At 46.6% G+C, this 18,983-nt stretch overlaps 1 protein-coding gene across 1 annotated transcript in view; it reads left to right on the forward strand.

The window, feature by feature from the left end:
- The first annotated feature begins 44 nt into the window (after positions 1-44).
- The window catches only part of SZT2 (seizure threshold 2 homolog (mouse)), a 65,412-nt gene continuing 46,473 nt past the window's right edge, over positions 45-18,983 (forward strand). The window contains exons 1-13 of the mRNA XM_019474172.1: positions 45-170; positions 344-517; positions 858-1,028; positions 2,918-3,049; positions 5,144-5,303; positions 5,773-5,879; positions 6,071-6,281; positions 7,353-7,523; positions 12,929-13,160; positions 14,417-14,546; positions 15,833-15,975; positions 16,633-16,785; positions 17,138-17,252. Coding sequence (XP_019329717.1) covers positions 75-170; positions 344-517; positions 858-1,028; positions 2,918-3,049; positions 5,144-5,303; positions 5,773-5,879; positions 6,071-6,281; positions 7,353-7,523; positions 12,929-13,160; positions 14,417-14,546; positions 15,833-15,975; positions 16,633-16,785; positions 17,138-17,252 — 1,995 coding nt within the window. The 5' untranslated portion in view covers positions 45-74. The remainder of the gene's footprint in view (positions 171-343; positions 518-857; positions 1,029-2,917; positions 3,050-5,143; positions 5,304-5,772; positions 5,880-6,070; positions 6,282-7,352; positions 7,524-12,928; positions 13,161-14,416; positions 14,547-15,832; positions 15,976-16,632; positions 16,786-17,137; positions 17,253-18,983) is intronic.

Consider the following 18,983-nt stretch of genomic DNA (forward strand, 5'->3'; position numbering starts at 1 on the left):
CGCAGAGCCCTGGGGTGACCTGGGCCGCTGCGTTCCCGTCGCAGGTGGAGGAGGCAGGGCACGTCTTCCTCCTGATGAAGAAAGACTATCGTATCTCCCGCAACGTGCGCCTCGCCTGGGTCCTCAGCCGACTCCATCAGGTCATCTGGGCAGTGCCTGAGCCGGAGCTGGTGAGTTGGTGCCCAGGGCTGGGTGGTGTCATCACGGCCTGGTGTGGGAAGCTGGCTCTGCGCCACTGGTGAGCAGCTGGACGCTGCAGAGGATTTTAACCCAGTTCCTTTCTCTGATTCTTCCTTTGGCTTGGCTTGACGTTCTCTCACGTACCATTTACTTGTTCCTGTAGGTAAAGTCAGAAAATGAACTTGATGTTCTCAGCATCCTGCCCAACGGGTGGCAGCCAGACGAGCCCGTCCAGCCCAGGCCCTATCTCCTTGTGCCCTCTACGCGGGTCACCTTCCTGGCCCGCCAGTACCGATTTGTGATTGAACTTGATCTGAGCCCTTCCACGGGGATTGTGGTAAGTGCAGAAACTGCCTCTTTGGGGCGTTCTGTGTTAAGAGACCCGTTTCTATGTGCTGAGAAGGCTTATTCCTCTCTGTGTTGGTCTTAACTTTTGCAGAAGACTTGCTTTTCCCGGGAGGGAGGCATGCAGTGCTCCTAGCTAGGCAGTCTGATGGCAGATCCTGTTTCTCTGCTGAATGCTCAGTGTGTGACTTAAATTTACAGGGAACTGTCATTTTAATCCAGCTGCTGTTGCAGAACGATGTTTGCTGTTGGCTCGGCGTGGTGGGGCAACCAGCGATGAGATTGAAAGTCCTAGAAGATGAAAAAGCTGTTCCCTTTCTCTGTTTCTGCAGGATGACTCAACAGGGGAGATAATTTTTGATGAAGTGTTTCACGCCCTTTCCCGATGCTTGGTGGGATTGTTAAGACCCTTTCGTATCCCTGGTTCAGACATTATCTACCAGCCAGAGATCTTTGTCACCATCCAGGCGTATTCCTCCATCATTGGCCTGCAGTCCCATCAGGTAAAGTTCAGCCTCTCCCTTGGCACAGCTCAGCGCGTGAGCAGCTTGCTGTATGGGCTTCCTGTGAACACAGAGGAAAGCAGGGGCACGTGGTAGCTGGGCTCTGTTATCTGTGATGCTGCAGACTTGTCTCATTAAAATGTGCAGCCTGGTGCGGTGGGGAAGTGTATGTGAGCAACTTCTCCTTTCTGGGCAGGAAGCGGAGGTTTCTCCCGGGGGAGCAGGGCGCAGCAGAGAACGCCACCCACAGGCACGGTCTCAGAGTTGGGCCACAGGGAGTATTTCCCTCATGTCGAATGTGTGCTGCTTGTTGTTGTTTTGTTGTGTTGGGTTTGTTTTTTTTTTATTTCTGTTGACTAATTCTTTTTGGCCTGTTATAATTAGCTTGAAGCATTCAAGAAGAGCTGGTGTGCCCAAAAGCTTGTCTGCCTGCTCCAACTGTGCAGCAGTGGTTTATTCAAAGATAATTGCCTCTTCCTACAAACCTTGCTCTTTTTTTGCACTGGTATGAATATGTTTCTCCTTGCTGGAGAGAGCAGCCAGCCCCGGTACTGAGATTATCAATGAGACTTTACTTGAGCCGGGGCCGGTCTGTTTAATAAATTGAAGTCTGGTTTACGGTGCCAGTGTGGTTTTTGAAGTTTATCCTTGATCCCTTCCACCTCACAGTATTTTCACGTTATTTTCACATTTCTGATGGTGTATTTCATCCCTTTGCTAATACCAGGGAAAGCGGGTAGTAACAGGAGAAGCCTGTTAGTCTACGCTTGTTCCCTCCCTCTCTCTCCCCAGCCCACCTCTGCCCAAGCCTTCTGCAAGGCTGCAGCCTTTAATGGTCTGTATAGTGCTTGAAGAGCGTGGCCCTCGCTTTGGTCCGTTCTTGGGTCCTACCGAAGTAAGCGTAGCAGGAATTTCTCCATTTGCCAATGATGTGTGTCATCTTGTCCAGCTATCCTGCAGACACCATCATGCTTTGCCTCAGTATCTCCCCTATTTACACTAAATTGAGCACTCTGAAGTTGCTACATTTTTCTTTGGATCTCTCTAAAGACCTGTTTATTGTATGAGGCCAGGAACTGTCATCTCTGGGTACCACTGGATAAGCTTTATATTCCTTTTATGGAGGAAGAGTCATATATGTGTTTCACTCATCTGGGAAAGCCTGTCTATATTGTCATCATTTACTTTTCCTATGTCACCATGACGTCTTGCCCATCTGAGGTTGAGGGAATGTGGATAACATGCAGCGTCCCACCTGTCTGTTGGGTTCTTTGTCTACACGATGTATCTTCTTTGCCTCCTGGTTGTGGACAGAGGTTGCCGGTACAATGGTGGCATCTGTAAATGCAAGTGTCATGCCTGTCAGCTTGGGGAGTTTCTGTGGTGCCGGGCTCACTCTGTCACATCACTCAGCCTCTTTTGTAATGTCCAGTCTAATTTTTTCTTTTCTTTATTTCAATTTGCTGTTCCTTTATCCAGCCACTTACTGGACGATAATTGGATCAGTCTATAGGTGAGTTAGATTAGAACGAACAGGCCTTCCTTAGAAACATCAGACCAGAGTTAATGGCTTCTAACAAGGATCCCACATCGCTTTCTCCTGACAACTGCTTATCCTGGAAGAAGGCAAATGAAGTAGGAATTTCTTGCTCAAGAAGGAGATTTCCCAAAGAGTCGTGAGCATTTGCTGCGGAGTGCACTGCAGATGCCACGAGACACCGCTGCTCACAGGCAGTTGGCTCTGAGCAGGAATAGTGAGAAGAGGCCTGTGCTGTACCTGTACTTTGTCAGGGACGTGTCTGAACTTGAACTCTCTTCCTGTGTATCATTTTGGGGGCTGGTACTATAAAACCTTAGCTTGATGACTGACATGTGTGTCCTTGGGCCAGGTACTGTTCCAGGGCTGTCAGCTGGATGAGACGAAGCGAGAGGCCTTTCTGCACCAAGTTTACACACAGCTATGTGCCTTTGAGAACAAAGTGGCAGAGATGCTTCAGCAACAGTATGAACCCAAACCGCAGGTAAGGAGGGCAGAGGTGGCTGGGGTCTCGGCTCCCTGGAGATTTGCACTCTGAGGCCCCTCTGGGGTGGGGTGGCGAGAGGAACAGCAGCATAGGTGTGGAGAAGGAACAGCTGAGGAGTTTGTAAGGTAACTTTGTGGGATCCAGTAATGAGACATGAACACTGAGGAAAGCAGAACCAGTAAGTGTTTAGAAGGACTGATGAGAATGGTTACCTTCCCCAAGATTATTGTGCAATAAAGCAGCCTGACTTCTTGTACATCATGGGACAAACTGTAGGATGTGCTTTCTCTCTGAAGGAGATGGTGGGAGAGGTGATTATGCCCTTATCATTAATCTATAAATAGCTGTGAATATTCCCTTGGCCCTTGTTACATTTCTTGAATGAAAATACTTCCTTGTTACCACAGAAACTGACCATGAAACTGAATAAACAGCCAGTGCAGTTTCTAATACTCCTTGAAATCTGTGGCAGATGCTGTTTTGTAGCCACGGATACAGGTATCAGCAAGTTAATGATACCACTATAAAATACAGCTTAGGATGAAATTAAAAGTGAGACTCTGTAGGGAGTCAGAATGTCTATGGATTTCTCATCAAGATCATCTCTCCTGATCTTGGAAATGAAGAATGTGAAGGTTACATTGTGATACTGCCATGTTCACGTGGCAGTTACAATTGTATCTATGGGCACCCTTCTTGCAGTCAAAGGCATTATTGGCCTGGCTGAGGTTATTTAGTCCTTATTTAGCATTAGTTATTAGAGTTTGGGCAAAAAGAAAAAAGAAAAAGTCTCAAAATCAGTTGAGCAAGAGGCCACTGGGGATCTATTGCAGTTGCATATCTGAAGTGTTTCAAATCTCATATTCTAGCTGAAATTTGTATCTTTGAATGCTAAGACTGTCAGTCCTGGAACAGAAGGAAGATTGCAGGAAGTAAATACCTTTCCCAGTGTGTCCAGCTGGTGTTTTTGCAGTGCTTTGTATGCATTCCTGCTTGCTGCAGTATTTCTCTCACTGTAAACTACCCTGTAACTTCTTCCATGCAAATGGGGGAAAGAGACGCACTTGTAGGCCAGAGGGACTGGCGAGTCCTGCCACAGGCTGTGGGGTGGAGGTGGGAGGCCCCAGGGGAAGGGCAGGGACTGAAACTTTTTTTACTTTTGAAGTTGCATTAGCTGTGTCACTGTCAACAAGTGTCTGAATTTAAGGCATCTGGCAAATTAAAGTGATGGATAGTCAGGTTTTTTGCTCACAGCCGCAGGCTGCTCCCATTTGTGCAGAACACAAGTTTAGTTAGTTCTAGTTTTCTTTTCCCAGCTCCAGTCATCTGTAGCTTTGCAGGGAGGGTCTTGCCCATTCTCTGTATTAGCAGTAAAAGTGAAGCAATAGTTTATTACAGGGTTGAACTGTCAGAGCCTTCTGGAGATGAGGGGACTATGAACGCAGTAGGTTCCTCACCAGCGTAATTATACAAATTTCAGGCTTTGTCTGGGGGATATTTTTCATAGAAGATGCAGGAGAAGCCTACCTGCATTTGCTTATATCAGCACTGCATAACGAGTGCTGTTTGAACAGAGTTAAATGTATAGGCGCTAGACTTTGTCCTTATGAGGCTCCTTACCCCCTCTGCTGCAGTGCTTCATAAGTGAGACATAGCTGTCTCTGCCTCTCCAGCGTTTCTGGGCTTTACTTGAGTAGATGCTGAATAGCTGCAGTGTCTACTAAATGATAAGGAAAAAAGAGGTATTCACCATCTCTTTAATCGGGAACTGCTTTGCTCTGCCGAGGAGCTTTAGTGACACCCAAGTGTCTCATCTTTCCCCTTCTGTGAGAAATCAGCTTATAATAAAGCTCTGAGCATGTTGTCCCCTTCCTCCGCCCTTGAGCAGCCTTGCCCAGCTGTTCTAAGGGGCCCAAGTGACCAGGACTTTGAGAACACCTGGAAATTAAAGCTAGAAGTGGAGTCTGCTGAAGTGCTCCAGGGCTGTGGTACCATGGGGCTCCTAGACTGAAGTCTGTTTGGGAGAGTGAGAACTAGAGCTAGGCTGAAGTCTGCCTCATGGGGCCTTGTGGGTTTTATTTACTTTTCCAGGTGGATTTGTCACCCCTGAGCCAAGAGAGCCCTGGTGACGTGCAGGAGCCATCTGGGAGGAAGCCCAGCGTGTCTGTTGTCACTGCCGATGTTGGCCTCGTCAGCATGGTCCGGCAGGGAATTCTAGCACTGCAGCTGCTGCCTTCCAACTCCAGCGCAGGTTGGCTTCGTCCTGTGGGTTAAGGTTTGCCCAGTTGTTTGCAAAGGGTTGTATTCCTCCTGCCTTAGGCTATTAATTTTGTAAGGGCTGGTGCATGGACCCTTCTGTTAGGGATGAAATTTCAACAGCAGCTTTTGCTCTGCACTCTGTGGGCAAATTGTGGTGGTGGGAATGGGGAGAACAACACTGCGCCATGTGCCATGTGTCAACGTTAGGGAGTTTGTGAGGAAGCACAGCTGTGACTGTTGCTCGGGACAACCCAGGGTGTGCAGAGTTGTGCCCTGCCTGAGTGCTTTGCTGTACCTTGTCGGGAAGTTTGCCAGCTCCAGAACTCCTTGGAAGCTCTAAACCAACCTCAGGATTTTCCTTTCTACTTTTGCCCTGCCTAAATTTTATCTCTGGTGGATATACTGGGAGAGCGGTAGCTGGTTGAGATGGAAGATGCACTAAGATACTGCCTTGTTTACAGGTATAATAATAATTACGGATGGTGTGACTAGCGTCCCTGATGTGGCTGTGTGCGAGACTTTACTCAACCAGCTCCGCAGTGGCACAGTGGCCTGCTCCTTTGTACAGGTATGTCTGCTGCTAGCAGGGAGTGTGGGGGCTGCTGCCTGCCAGAGGGAGGAAGGTGGGTTGCTGTCGGTGGCGTTCACCTCCAGAGGGGAAGAGGGGACTTCTCTGCCTGTCTGAGGCCTTTACCGGTCCTCTGCCTTGTCCTCAGCACTGCTGTACTCTCTCGGGTATCTTCTTTATCCATCCCATAGGTGGGCGGTGTCTACTCGTACGATTGCAGCTTTGGCCACGTTCCCAATGTGGAACTGATGAAATTCATCGCCATGGCCACTTTTGGTGCTTACCTCTCCACATGCCCTGAGCTGGATCCCCTGAGCCTGGATCTGAATGTGTATCACAAGGCATTTCTGCTATACTCCTTTCTGCGTACTGGGGAGTCCCTGAATCCAGAATACTACTGCGGTGAGGAATGTGCATGTCCTCCTTCCAGCAGATGGATGTCTTACAGCACACCTCTTTGGGGTGACTCCCCCAGGCTTCGTTATGCTGATACTCTCCCTTGTCCCCTCCGGGCCATGCCTCCTGTAGGCTCTGGGCACTATTGAGCCATGCAGTCTCATCTGTGACTCCCTGGTTCCAGGAATTGGGTGGATCAGGGAAAATTCATGTCCCATTTTGCACCATTCCCCTTTCTGTGGACTTCACTCAGCAAACTGCAGTAAGGCCTGCTGTGTTGGAACTTGGAAGGGGTGAGAAGCCCTCGTCTGACCTTTCCTGCACACTGGCTGGCTCGCAGATTGGGACATTCTGGAGAGCTTGTCCTAATCGGGCTTGCAGATGGCAGTTTGGATTGAAAAACTAGACCCCTTAGAACTGTCCCAAATGCTTCTCTTGGTTGTTCTTAATTTGTGAATGTTTGTGACTGAGAGTATGCTAGGAGAGATTAGTTATCAGTAAAACATGGAAATTCCCTTTCATGCCCTGGCGATAATGCTGGTGCCATCTGTTCTTTCTGTAACTTGGCAGCAGAAGCCGCATACAGTGACAAGTTTGAAGAGAGCTGGACTGGGACTTGGAAATGTTGAATCTTAGAAAGATCAGGTGTTAGTGGTTTAAACTCAAGGCTTCCACATCCTGATACCTTTTAGAAAGCACCTGGGAATTCAAGGTTTTCCAGGGAAAGGGGTAAAGCCCAAAAGCTTGCTGTGCGACTGTTGCAACAGCTGTGCAGTTTCTGTCTGTCTAGGTGAAATGTGTAACTCTAATGCGTGCCTTGTCACAAAGGCTGTCCCAGAGGAAGCAGGGCCTGGCACCCCACCCTGCCCCTCTCCCAGGCCTCTTGGCCATGCTAATGGACCTGCTTGCTGCGTTGCAGAGTCAGGAGTAGGTGTAAGTGGTGCCTGAAGGATGTACTGTTCTTCAGGCCAGCGAGTGTTCCTGGCAGCTTCTGTAAAGCACTTTGGGAGAGCTGTCGCTGTAGGATGAGGAGCAGGGGAGTTGCTCCCTCACAAACCCTATCTCTGCCGTTTGTAGTGTCCCAGCACAGACTGTTCAATGAGCACCTGGTGTCTGCAAGCAGCAACCCTGCTCTGGCGATGAGGAGGAAGAAGCACACTGAGAAGGAGGTGCATGCTGACCTCGTGAGCGTTGTCTCAGTCCGGCTGCGCGAGGGCTACAGCATCCGTGAGGTCAACATCACGAAAGGTGACTGTGCTGCGTTGGGGGCTGGAGGCTCGGATAGGACTCTGTTCTCAACTGTTGAGAGGAAAGTGCAGGGTGTGCCATCTCAGCAGTGTGGCTGGTATTGTGGAGGAAGGAGCCATTTTCTCCAAACTTTGTTTTTGTGAATACTTGCCTGACGCAGGACTGTCCAGTATTGTGCAGTTGTGCACTTGCCAGGCTCATCCTCTGTGGCTGTAAGTGCCTGGGGAGCGACAGACAGACTGTGATCCTCTGTATCTTGGAAATGAGTCCCCACAATTGCAGGGAAACTAGTGACAGAACTTGGGGTTTTGCAGTTTTCTGGGATTTCTTCTATATTTCTCCTTTTTTCATCCCTTTCTAGTCCTTTGCTAGATGCACTCCAAAATACTAACACAAAGTTGAGCCCTTTGGTACAACAGATTTCATGCCTCCAAACTGCAGTCTTCCAAAGGAAGAAATTGGGGGAAACAAGGATATTGTTAAGTGAAAATGCAAGATCAGTCAGGACCATGACAAATACTAGAAGAACATAAAACCATCCAGTGGTCCTGTTCTCTCATCTGACTCGCTAGAGGTTATGGCACCTGGAGTGTGAGAACTAGCTGCTGACTAGGGACCTTGAGGGGTTTGAGTATCCCAAGGAGTGTCAGTAAACCCTACCTAACTTTCCATCTCCAGCTGTGACTAGTGGTAGTGCTTTAACTGAAGGGGAGATTAAAAAATCCAAATGCAAGTTATGAATTGCAAGCAAGAGAAGAAATTATTCTTGACTGTCACAATGACCGGCAGAAAGCCCGGGATTCTTAAAACGCAATGTAAACGTGTACAACACATGGTGGTCCAGTGTCTTCACTATTCTTTTTGGGATATTAGTACACAGAATATGTTTTATATCAGAAAATCGGTCTGTGATGTAACTCCAAAATCATTCCAAACTTGCCATATGATGTTTGCTATGAATTTACATGGTCTGCCTTAAAACCATGTAATATCTTATGCCACTGCTCTGCTTGGAAGATTGTCCCAGAGCTTAATTGCTCCTTCTCTAGCTTCCTTTCTGAACTCACTCAGACCGAATTAGACCTGTGTGACTTTATTATCCTTAATTAAGCTTATCCTCCTTCTCTGGCATTGCACAAACGTATTTAAGAACAATGCCTTTCTCCTTGTAACCTTCCTTTTGGCAGGTTAAGCAAGCCAATGTTTCAGCCTCCTTTTGTAAGGGCAGGCTTTCTGTTCTGTTTATTCATCTTAATAGCACTTTTTTTTTCTTCCCCCTTTCAGTTGTTCGCTTTTCACAGTTTGGTCTCATATTTCTTGAAACAGTTGACAAGAGTGTTGTAAATGTGGTTTTATCGGTGCCTTGTTCAGTAACACAATACTTCCCTGCTTCTGAAGTAAAATACCGTATCTGATAGACCAGGAATCACATGAGCTTTCTCCATGATTGCATTGCATTGTTAGTGCAGAAATCCCTGTGTCTTTCACGCACCTTTTGCTTCCAGCTGATGAGTCCTTAGGGGTGTTTTATTGGTTTTTGTTTAGTAGTCCCTCAATGTGCTATTCTTCACATAATAGCACTCTTAAGTTCATCTCACTCAGTTCATCTCACTATTCCAGCGTGATGACTGGGAATTGCAGTTCTTTTGGCTTGATGCTTCTTACAAACTGAATGGATCTAAACAAGCTTTTTTTGGGAAGGTTGCTAAGAATTATATTAGGTGGGACAATTTCTACAGTTGGTCTTCCAGGAGGATCCCTAATTTCTTGTTTCAGGAGTTTTCTATTAAAAGTAAGAATCTGCTAAGGGTTCCCATTGAGACAGCTCTTCTAGTAATGTCTGCAGATTGCTTTCACTAATCTCCTGTAGGGGTGGCATGAGATACTTCCCTTAAATCCAGGCAGATTAGGTCCATTGCACTCTCCTTGTCTAGGAATATCTATGAAGCAGTCTGACAAGTCAGTTTCTGTCCAAGCTGTGCTCAGTATTGTGTCTTTTATCCTTCTGTGCGCCAGTTCACTTACAGCTTGGACAGTGCCGGAGAGAGCGCCTTTCTTTAATCTGGCAGCAATGGTGAAGTGCCTTTGGTGACTGTGAAGTGCTATATAGAAATGCTGGAAGAGATAGCAGGTGTGAATCATTCAAAAAGCGATCAGACAAGTTCACGTTGTACCTTTTTGCACAAAGGTGTAGCTACAACCTCTGGCTCAGGATATCGCAAAACAGCAAATTCCTGGCCTCCGGAGGAATGTATCAGAAATATCACCACATGTTCACCATGCTCCCTGCACTTTCCTCTAAGTATCTTCCTGATGCCTTTTAGCCCTTGGAACGCTAAATGGATTGGTCTTCTGTTTTCACAAGAGCAGAGAGCAGAAGAGCAGCTGCACTGGATCAGAGTTACCTTCTGTGGTGAATAGCTATGGGCAGGTGCACAGGAAGGAGTAAGAATAGGGTAAACGTACATGATAACTCCTTTCTCCTTTCCTTTTTTCTTTCCTTTGAACACTCTCTAGCTCTTTGCAGCTCAGGGCCTCCCTGAGCCAGAAATACTTTCTGTGTGTTTTGATGAAGTTTTTTTAGAAGGAATTTAAAAATGAAATGTCTGAGCTATCAAAAATAGTGTGTATTTCTATGCGAGCCTTCAGAATAGTAGCAGATAATGTTACTTATACTTTGGAAAGGTTAAATGCTCTGGGGAGTTGCTGGCTGTGATCAGAAAAATTGTTGCACTAACATCTTAAACTAGAATTTACAAAAGATCAAGACATTTAGACATTCAGCACTGCCTCTGCTAAGGAAAAGCATGTTTGGCTAATCAGGAGTCTCTGGGCCATTCTGTAGAGACGTGTATAACAAAGAACAGTTAATTAACCTGGATGCCAAAAGCTTTTGCCAAAACTTGCAAACTAAAGGCTGTTAAGGAGCCAGCTGGCTGTGAAGCAAGACAAAAGAGTGCAGTTGTGGACTTTGACACTGTCGCTTTTCTGCTTCACTTTGCCAAAGGCAAAATAGAATAAATAGCTAGCTTTGTGCTCAGAGTTGCCTGGAGAGGTTTGTGATATTTATAAGTGCTCTGGTTACCCTCACTATTTGATTTTAGATATTTAGGCATTTAGAAGGCTACTGTGGTTAGTTAGGAATGCAGAAGTGCTTGCGAAAGGAGGAGGATTGGAAAGTATGGAAAGGAGAGAAGCTGTGTCTGAGAAGCCGTGGGGCCATGGCGTGTAATGGAGCTCATCTCCTCTCCTGTTTCTTTCTGGGACAATGTCAGAGGATTGCCCTCTGTAACGAAAAAAAATTCTCACTGACCATTTTGTGTTGCTGTGTGTTGAGGAGAGCCTGGAGGACATTTTTCAAAACCTCATCTTCCTCTCTGAATCAGTCCAGCACCAAAAATGGCTGGGCACGAGCTGGCCAGTGAGAATGGCTGTTCTCAGTGTCAGGAATTGGGAAAACAAAGTGAGTTTTCTAAAAACCAGAGCTGGACTTTATGAAAGAAATCAAAGCAGCAAAAACTTTTGTTAGCTGTAAAGTCAAGAATCAGAAACAGATTGTTTTGCAGTAAGAACAAACTAAAGATTCATCTAGGTATGACTTCAAACTAAGCAAATATTTTGCCTGTGTTTTTAGTTCTGCTTGTGTTGGATTGTAGGATTGAAGCCAGGATGACTAATGGAAACAGGTGGAAGTAGGAAATATTTTCATTAATGATCTAGGCAAAAAATGTAGGAATTTATTTATCATGTTTGCTGTTGATGAAGTAGAAAGGCTTTGTTATGAGAACCAAAATATTGTGCAGAAAGCAGTGGATGAGCACTAAAGCAATAAGAGTGAGGTGACAGCATGAAATGGAAAGAGACAATTTTATAAATTCTTGTTTAGCCTCTCTGATAAACTAGACAATCTTCATATGGAAGCAACAGATGGTACAACCCTGGCAAATGCATTTATAGTAACGCAAAGCACCCATTGTGGAAAATATTAGTGACCTGAGATAAAATCCTAGTAATCCCTCAGATGAAATACAGGTGAAATATAGTATACACCTTTGATCATCTTTGTTCAGGGAAGATGAATTCTTGAGGTGTAGGAAGGTCTGGGACTGTTAAGGGGAATGGATATTCTGTCATAGGCTGATGACCATGGCTTGGTTTAACCTGCGCAGTAACAGCTGAAACTGGGTAAAGATTTCTTCCCCTAGTGCAGACTCCTTGTCAATGTTATGGAAATGAAGCTGCTTAGAATAAAAATAATTTAATCAAAAGAACAACCTAGCATGAATTTGGCATGTACTCTGGAAGGTTTCTTCTAAACATTGACAGGGGAAGAGTACACTGAGGGAGCCTCTGAGCAGGGACAATGGAAGCAAAAAGCAAGATGGCTTTAAAATGGAGTGTAATCAGCCTGTGATGGGGATGGCATGATGTGCCTATGACAGCAGCAAATGCAACTCTGCAGGAAGCATAGGATCCAGGCTGGTGACCTGTTCAGACGGTTTCCAGCACATCCAATCACTTATCTCACAAATGCTGCAAGTCCGGCAAACTATAGAGCACGCTGGACATCAGAATAGATGATTGAGCAGTTGAAACAGCAGCGTGGCACTGTTATAGAAAGTCATGTGTTTCCCTGGGTTGTTTCGGTACAAATACACATGCACAGTCAGCAGGAGTGTGACAGTTTTCTGCTCTTCTGGCTCAGTGAGGCTTGCTGTCAGGTGTTTGTGTTAATCTTGCTAGAGATGCAATGGTCCGCTTAAAGAAAAAGGTAAAAATATACAGTTTGAAGAATGGGTGAATATTTATTCTTAACTTCTTAACTTTGGGAGGAGAGGAGGGTAAACATGGTGAGAAGCTTTTGATGCTTGAAGTTCTAGATTGCATGAAATACTGTCTGTGCAGGAAGAACATGGAGTTTAATTCAAGAATCGGGCCTTACCTTCCACATTGTTTATGATCGTGTTATTTATCATCATGTCCAAATGTCCATGTTTCTGCAATGGGATAGATTAACTCTGCAGAGTGCAGGTGAGAAAACTTTATAGCTTAAAGGCCCTGCACAACTGTGCAAAGCAACAGTTTTCTTGGAAACAAAGATGAGGCTGTGACGAAGAGAGCCCATTGCAAATGTCAGCACCTCCTCCGAGTTTCAGTTGCCTTCTCTAGTGTAGATACTACATGTACATTTAAAGAACTGTTCACCAAATGCTACTGTGTAAGCAAAGCCTCCCTCTGTCAGGGAGGAGAGAGAATGACTTCAGCTAGAGCAAACAGTTGTTAGATTACTTTGTCCTCCTCATAGCGATCGAACAACCTCACAGTACTCTGGAGTCCCTGGTCAGAGATAAAGCTCAAACGTGTACGAAACAGGCACTTGAACTTACTCCTCTGCTCCCGTGCAGGTGGGTCTCAGCTGGAGGTGAAACTAGTGCTGCTTTGGAAGCATAACATGAGGATAGAGTACTTAGCTGTGACACCCTGGCCCCTGGACCCGTCAAAGCGCAGCACATGGGTAGAGGTGACGATGGAAGGAAGCTATGACATCTTGCATGACATCAGTTGCACCATGAGGAAGCCTATCACCAGTCTGTACCGCACTACAGTCATCCGGCGCTTCTGGAACACCTTGCAGAGGTGAGCCGCACCATCCCCAGCAGTTCCCAGTGTCTGATATAACCAAGAAATTCCTTCCTTGGCATGCTGGGGCATGGGTTATGCAGGTGGCCATACCAACCCAGGGTCCCAAAGGAATGTGCTCTGAGGAAGAGGCACGACTGGCGACAAGCTTGCTGCCTAGCCAAGGAAAAGACTCAGACTGGCCTGTGACCTAGTCTTTAAGACTGCTTCATGGTGAAGGTATTGCTGCCCCTGAGTCCTGATCCTGTGATGCAAACCTTAACTCTGACTGTGTCGTGGTTTAACCCCAGCTGGCAACTAAGCACCACACAGCCACTCGCTCACTCCCCTCCCGGTGGGATGGGGGAGAGAATCAGAAGAGTAAAAGTGAGAAAACTTGCGGGTTGAGATAAGAACAGTTTAATAAGTAAAGCAAAAGCCACGCATGCAAGCAAAGCAAAACAAGGAGTTCATTCACCACTTCCCACCGGCAGGCAGGTGTTCAGCCATCTCCAGGAAAGCAGGGCTCCATCACACATAATGGTTACTTGGGAAGACAAACGCCATCACTCTGAACGTCCCCCCCTTCCTTCTTCTTCCCCCAGCTTTCTATGCTGAGCATGACGTCATATGGCATGAAATATCCCTTTGGTCAGTTTGGGTCAGCTGTCCCAGCTGTGTCCCCTCCAACCTTCTTGTGCACCCCCAGCCTACTCGCTGGTGGGGTGGGGAGAGAGGCAGAAAAGGCCTTGACTCTGTGTCAGCACTGCTCAGCAGTGACAAAAACACCCCTGTATTATCAACCCTGTTTTCAGCACAAATCCAAAACACAGCCCCATACTAGCTACTATGAAGAAAATTAACTCTATCACAGCTAAAACCAGCACAGACTGCCATCCCATGGAGGTGGTGTGCAGCTGTGCTGCATGGTCACACTAGAAGCAACACCTCATGTCTCTAGGCCTGATGGGCCTATGGGTTATAACGATTTCCTGGCCAGGGTGACCGTTACTCCCTGCTATTTGGCAGATTCCTTTTCTAGCACTTCATTCCCAACTCTGATCATCCTCCTTATATATTAGGCTGTTACACTTGAACTCCCTTAACATGCTCTTTGCAGTCAGGCATTGAATCCCAGCATTGCCGTAGAAAGCTACGTTGGTGTAGATGGGCTCCCAATACATAGGGAGTGCTGTGTGTGCAGACACTGGGCTGACTGGGGCAGCAAGGGGTAGAGCGTGGGCTTTTGTGGCTAACTGCCTCTTCTCTTTCAGCATCAATCAGACAGATCAGATGTTGGTTCATCTGCAGTCTTTTGACACAGTCCCAGAACACTTCACCATTCCTGAGAGCACCAAGAACGGGGTACCCCTCTTCTACATCCCCCCAGGCTCCACCACTCCGGTATGTTCCCTCTCTCTCCCATTTAATGTGGGATAGGTTGTCCCTCCTGCCTATTCTGTCTTGCACCAGGGGATGCTGAGTCCCAACAGGCAATCAAGATCTTCTGTAACTCTCAGGCTTCATGTCTTGCTCTTTGTCCTGCTCAGTAACAGAGTTCAGGTGCAATGCGGTGCCTGTTAACATCCCATCCCATACTTTCTCCCCTCTGAGACATCACCCTATGTCTTTATTGCTGCAGCTACACCTCTGAGCCCCACAGCAATTCTCCTAAGTGTGCTGTGAAGCCTTGTCCTGTAGTGATGTGTTGTGTGAGACTGATGGAGAGGTTGACACACTTATTTTTGCCATGCTTTTTCGGTGGATACCTCATATGTGTGGAGTTGCTGCTGATAGTCTTGTGCCCTAGTGATGTAGCTCAGCACCGTCAGGTGAAGATATAGGATGTGCTGAATAGTTGTTGTTTAATAGGCTCATTGCTCTGAGCACTCATGTGGAAGGTTCAAGAGAGATACTTGTCATCTGCGCAGCAGAAACTAAGCAAAATATGAGCTAATAGTTTCCACTGCAAAATTCAAACTCATTGAAGCTCACTGAGCAGAAGCGCTAGCATATTATCTGTTCCCTGCTAGCAGTGTCCTTGGCATTGATAGAAGACGACTAGCAGATATCAAAGCTAGGGGAGCTTTAACTTAAGACAACTATCCCTTTAATTTTATTGCTTAAGCCCTTTACTTCTTTAGGTTTTCCTAGTAAATCTTCGCTATGTAGGGTTATGTATTCCACAGTATATCTGGAGCATCCCATCTTATGGCTAACCACCACTTTATTTCTGTGTCAGCAGAGTTGCTGTAGTTGGTGGAATCACAGTGTTACCATACAAACATGTTAGAATTGCCCAATACCACCCATTGCTGGTACCCTATGTGTGTGAGCACTCTCAGACGAGTTATCTCAGTGTTTAATTGCTCTGCTGACACAAGCCATATATCCCCCTCTCAATCAGAAAGCACACCGTTACATATGACATCTTTTCCACGGTTGATTTACTTGATGCTAAGTAGTTAAATTCCTAATTGACATTTCAGGAACCTAATTTATTTTTGCTTATATTGTACTGCCTGTTTCAATGTGAACGCACTTAGTTATTCTGCTGAGAGGCAGTTACCGAAAGCCAGGGATGTGGCTAGCCTTCTAGGCCTATACAGCTCAGCCACTAAAGAAATTCCTGCTCTCTCTGGGTGGAACCAGACAGTTTCTTCCTGAATATTGCCCTGTCATTTTCTCAGGTGCTATCCCTGCAGCACAGTGGGTCTGACTCAAGCCATTCCCAGTTTGCGTCCTACTGGAAGCCTATTCTTTCCATGGATGCCAACTTCTGGCAGAGGTGGCTGCATATGCATCGTATAGTCCTCCTTCTGGAGCATGACACGTATGTAACTGCCAGGGCTGAACTTGCGTGCACAGTGTGGGCCAGCCTAGGAAAGCAGGGCGTCCAGTTCAGTCCAGTTGCAGAGCTGCAGCTGTCTTGCAGGTGCCTGTGGCCAAGGGAAGGGCCTTGCTAGTGGGACCTGGTGGATGGTGAAGGCTCATTTATCTGAGAGGGACTGTGGGTTGGGAGGTCATCTTTGTCAAGAGGGGGGCTGTTCTCAGGAGCATAAATTGTTTCTCAAGTCCCTCTTGGGTTTGGATTTCCTGATTGCAGGGGGTGTGCACCATCCAGTTGGAGCTATCCCACATATTTCTGTTTGCTGCTGGAAAACATCTTCCCCAAAAGCATTGCTTTCCGGAGGCTGGTCCTAGTTGCAGAGTTATGTGAATAATAGCCATATATTGCATGGAGGGAGATAGAAATGATACAAGGGTGTGCTCTCTGCAAGGTGGAGAGCAGGATCCCTGTGCGCTCAGGGAGTGTGGCTCTCACCAACAGGCACAGGTAGGGGAGGTGCTTGGGTATTGGCTGCTGTAGAGGTATAAGGCTGATGTACCAGTCAGAGGATGAGTTGGAATGGATGTAGCAATGTCTCTCTGGGCTTTGGGGGAAGAAGAGAAACTGTGGTTCTAAAATGACTTTCTGTCACACCTGCAGGCCTGTGCCCAAGCACCTGCACACACCGGGCAACAATGGCCGCTACAGCACCATCCAGTGCCGCATCTCTCACTCAGCGCTCACCTCCCTGCTGCGGGACTGGAGCAGCTTTGTGCTGGTGGAGGGCTACTCCTACGTCAAACTGATACACAGGTGAGTGGCTCTGAAGCAGTCCCATGTGGGGAATCAGGCATATAGCCAGACCAAAGATCCAGTTAGACCAGTACGCTGTGATGGGCTAGAAGCAGATGTCTAGAGGAGAGAATAAGAGCAACACAAGTGGGTATAAAACCCTGCATATTCTGAACTGCTGCCACTGCGTTCCAGGCGCAGCCCAGAGGGAGAGGGAAGCCAGCTGGGGGGTTTCTGCATGCTAGAACTGATGTGTGTTGCTGCCAAGTTGTGTGGGCTGTTGAGCTCTGCGGAGCAGGCCTCCACTTGGCCTGACACGACAGAGCAGCAAGATCCGTGCTATTTCAGCCCTGTCTTAATCCCTCCTCCCTAGCTCTGAGGATCCCACACCTTCCTCGTTTTATGTGGTGCGGATCATCTCCAAAGCTCCTTGCATGGTTCTCCGGCTGGGCTTCCCCATTGGCACACCTGCACAGGCCAGGAACAAGGTGGGTAGATCACAGGCGACACTGTGGGCAGGTGTCCTCTAATAACTAACTACTATGTTAAGGCTTAGATGGGTGTGAATTTACTGTAACAGAAAGGGACAGTTTGGACAAAGCTTTCTGTGTTAAGTCTATGAAAGCTCTAAACCCAAAGACTCAAATGTCACTAGAATAGCTGGTCACATGAATGTTTTTCCCACTGCTTAATTCAACTGTGGGGCTTGAAATAATTCAAAGGTTATCTAGTCTATCCTTGTGACCAAAACACAATCAATACTGTCTGTCAGTAACAGCAGATACTTGTCTGACTCATCTGTAAAGACCTCTGTGATGGATGTACTACATCTTTCCTAGGCTATCTGCTTCAGTAGGTGGTGAATTGCGTATGTATATTGTATCATTTGGGCAAGGAGGAGTTAGAGTTAAAATGCAAACAATGCCCTGCATGAGCAGTACAGGGAGAGAAGAAAAATGTAATACCCAGAAAATGTTTTAAAGAGATGCAAGTCTGCTAGATAGACTTTTAATAACCTCTTTGTATCAAAAGAAATGGGCTGCCCTAGTCAGATGCAGAAGGTGGAGTTACTGTGTGGACTGTTTCTCCAGCTCTAATGGCTGAGACAAGTCTAAGTGTTCCTAGATAAAACAGTAAGTATGAGAAAGATGTCCTGCTATTAAGCTGTGTGAACCTTTTGTTATAAACAAGAGGTTTATCATTAAACCTTTATCTTTTGTCTTCATGAAAGAAATCTTTGGTTTGTCTCGCTTAGCTTTAGTGTTGGATTAGTCTGAGGAGAAGCTGACAAACACGGGAAGGACCATCTCTTTCTGAGATAATGAACACAGATAACACTAAATGCTCTGACACTCTGGAGGATCTGCCCTTTCATGTCTTTAGGGGATCCAGGCTTTGGGCACTGGTTGCTGGGCCAACATGTGGGCTGGTAATGCCAAGTGACAGGTTTTATGAAGGAGTTCCCTCTGGCAAGTGTAAGTTAATACCTGTCTCATGAAGAAGGTGTGAGACAGGCACCATACCCTGCAGCTCTGGGCAAGCTCCAGATCATTGCAGCAGGAGCCGTATGTAGACTGCCCCAGGGGTGGAAACGCAGCCCTACCATTTGCCATGGACTGGGCGGTGACCGATACAGGCATGGGTTGGTTCTCTGGTTCAGCTGCAGTGCCTGTCACCGGGGTTGGAGTAGCCGCAGTGCCTGTCGTGGGGGTAGATCTCTGGATGGTATTCTTAAATAATTGTTTAACCTGAAACAAGATCTGAACCACATTCAGGAGACATAGCAATAGGAACATGCTGGTTTGAACATCCCAAGGATATTAAAAATTCTCAAGAGCCGTTGTAACTAGCCTTGAAGGAGAAAGGAAAGGAGCGGGGAAAAGTGTCCCCCCTGTCTCCCCCACAGATTGGCTCCCTGAGGAGAAAAGGTAGAGAGTGTAATTATTAATAGTTTTCAAAACGTGGAAACTATTCCTGAGGTACGGGAATGACAGCAACGCTGAGTACAAATACCGGATTAGTCTCATGACCAATAATTTTATCATATCATAAACCAGTGTTACACACTGCAGCAAAATTATATCCTTGATCCAGCTCCCAGAGGCGATAAACAGCACAACAGGGAACATACACAGCAAGTAAGGTGTTACATAACACAACTTTGAGAACAAGCACGACAACTTTGAGGGTAAATTAATCAACATTGTGACCAGTGACTA

Source organism: Aptenodytes forsteri, unplaced genomic scaffold (genome assembly GCF_000699145.1).
Source record: "Aptenodytes forsteri isolate BGI_AS27 unplaced genomic scaffold, ASM69914v1 Scaffold119, whole genome shotgun sequence".
Taxonomy (NCBI): domain Eukaryota; kingdom Metazoa; phylum Chordata; class Aves; order Sphenisciformes; family Spheniscidae; genus Aptenodytes; species Aptenodytes forsteri.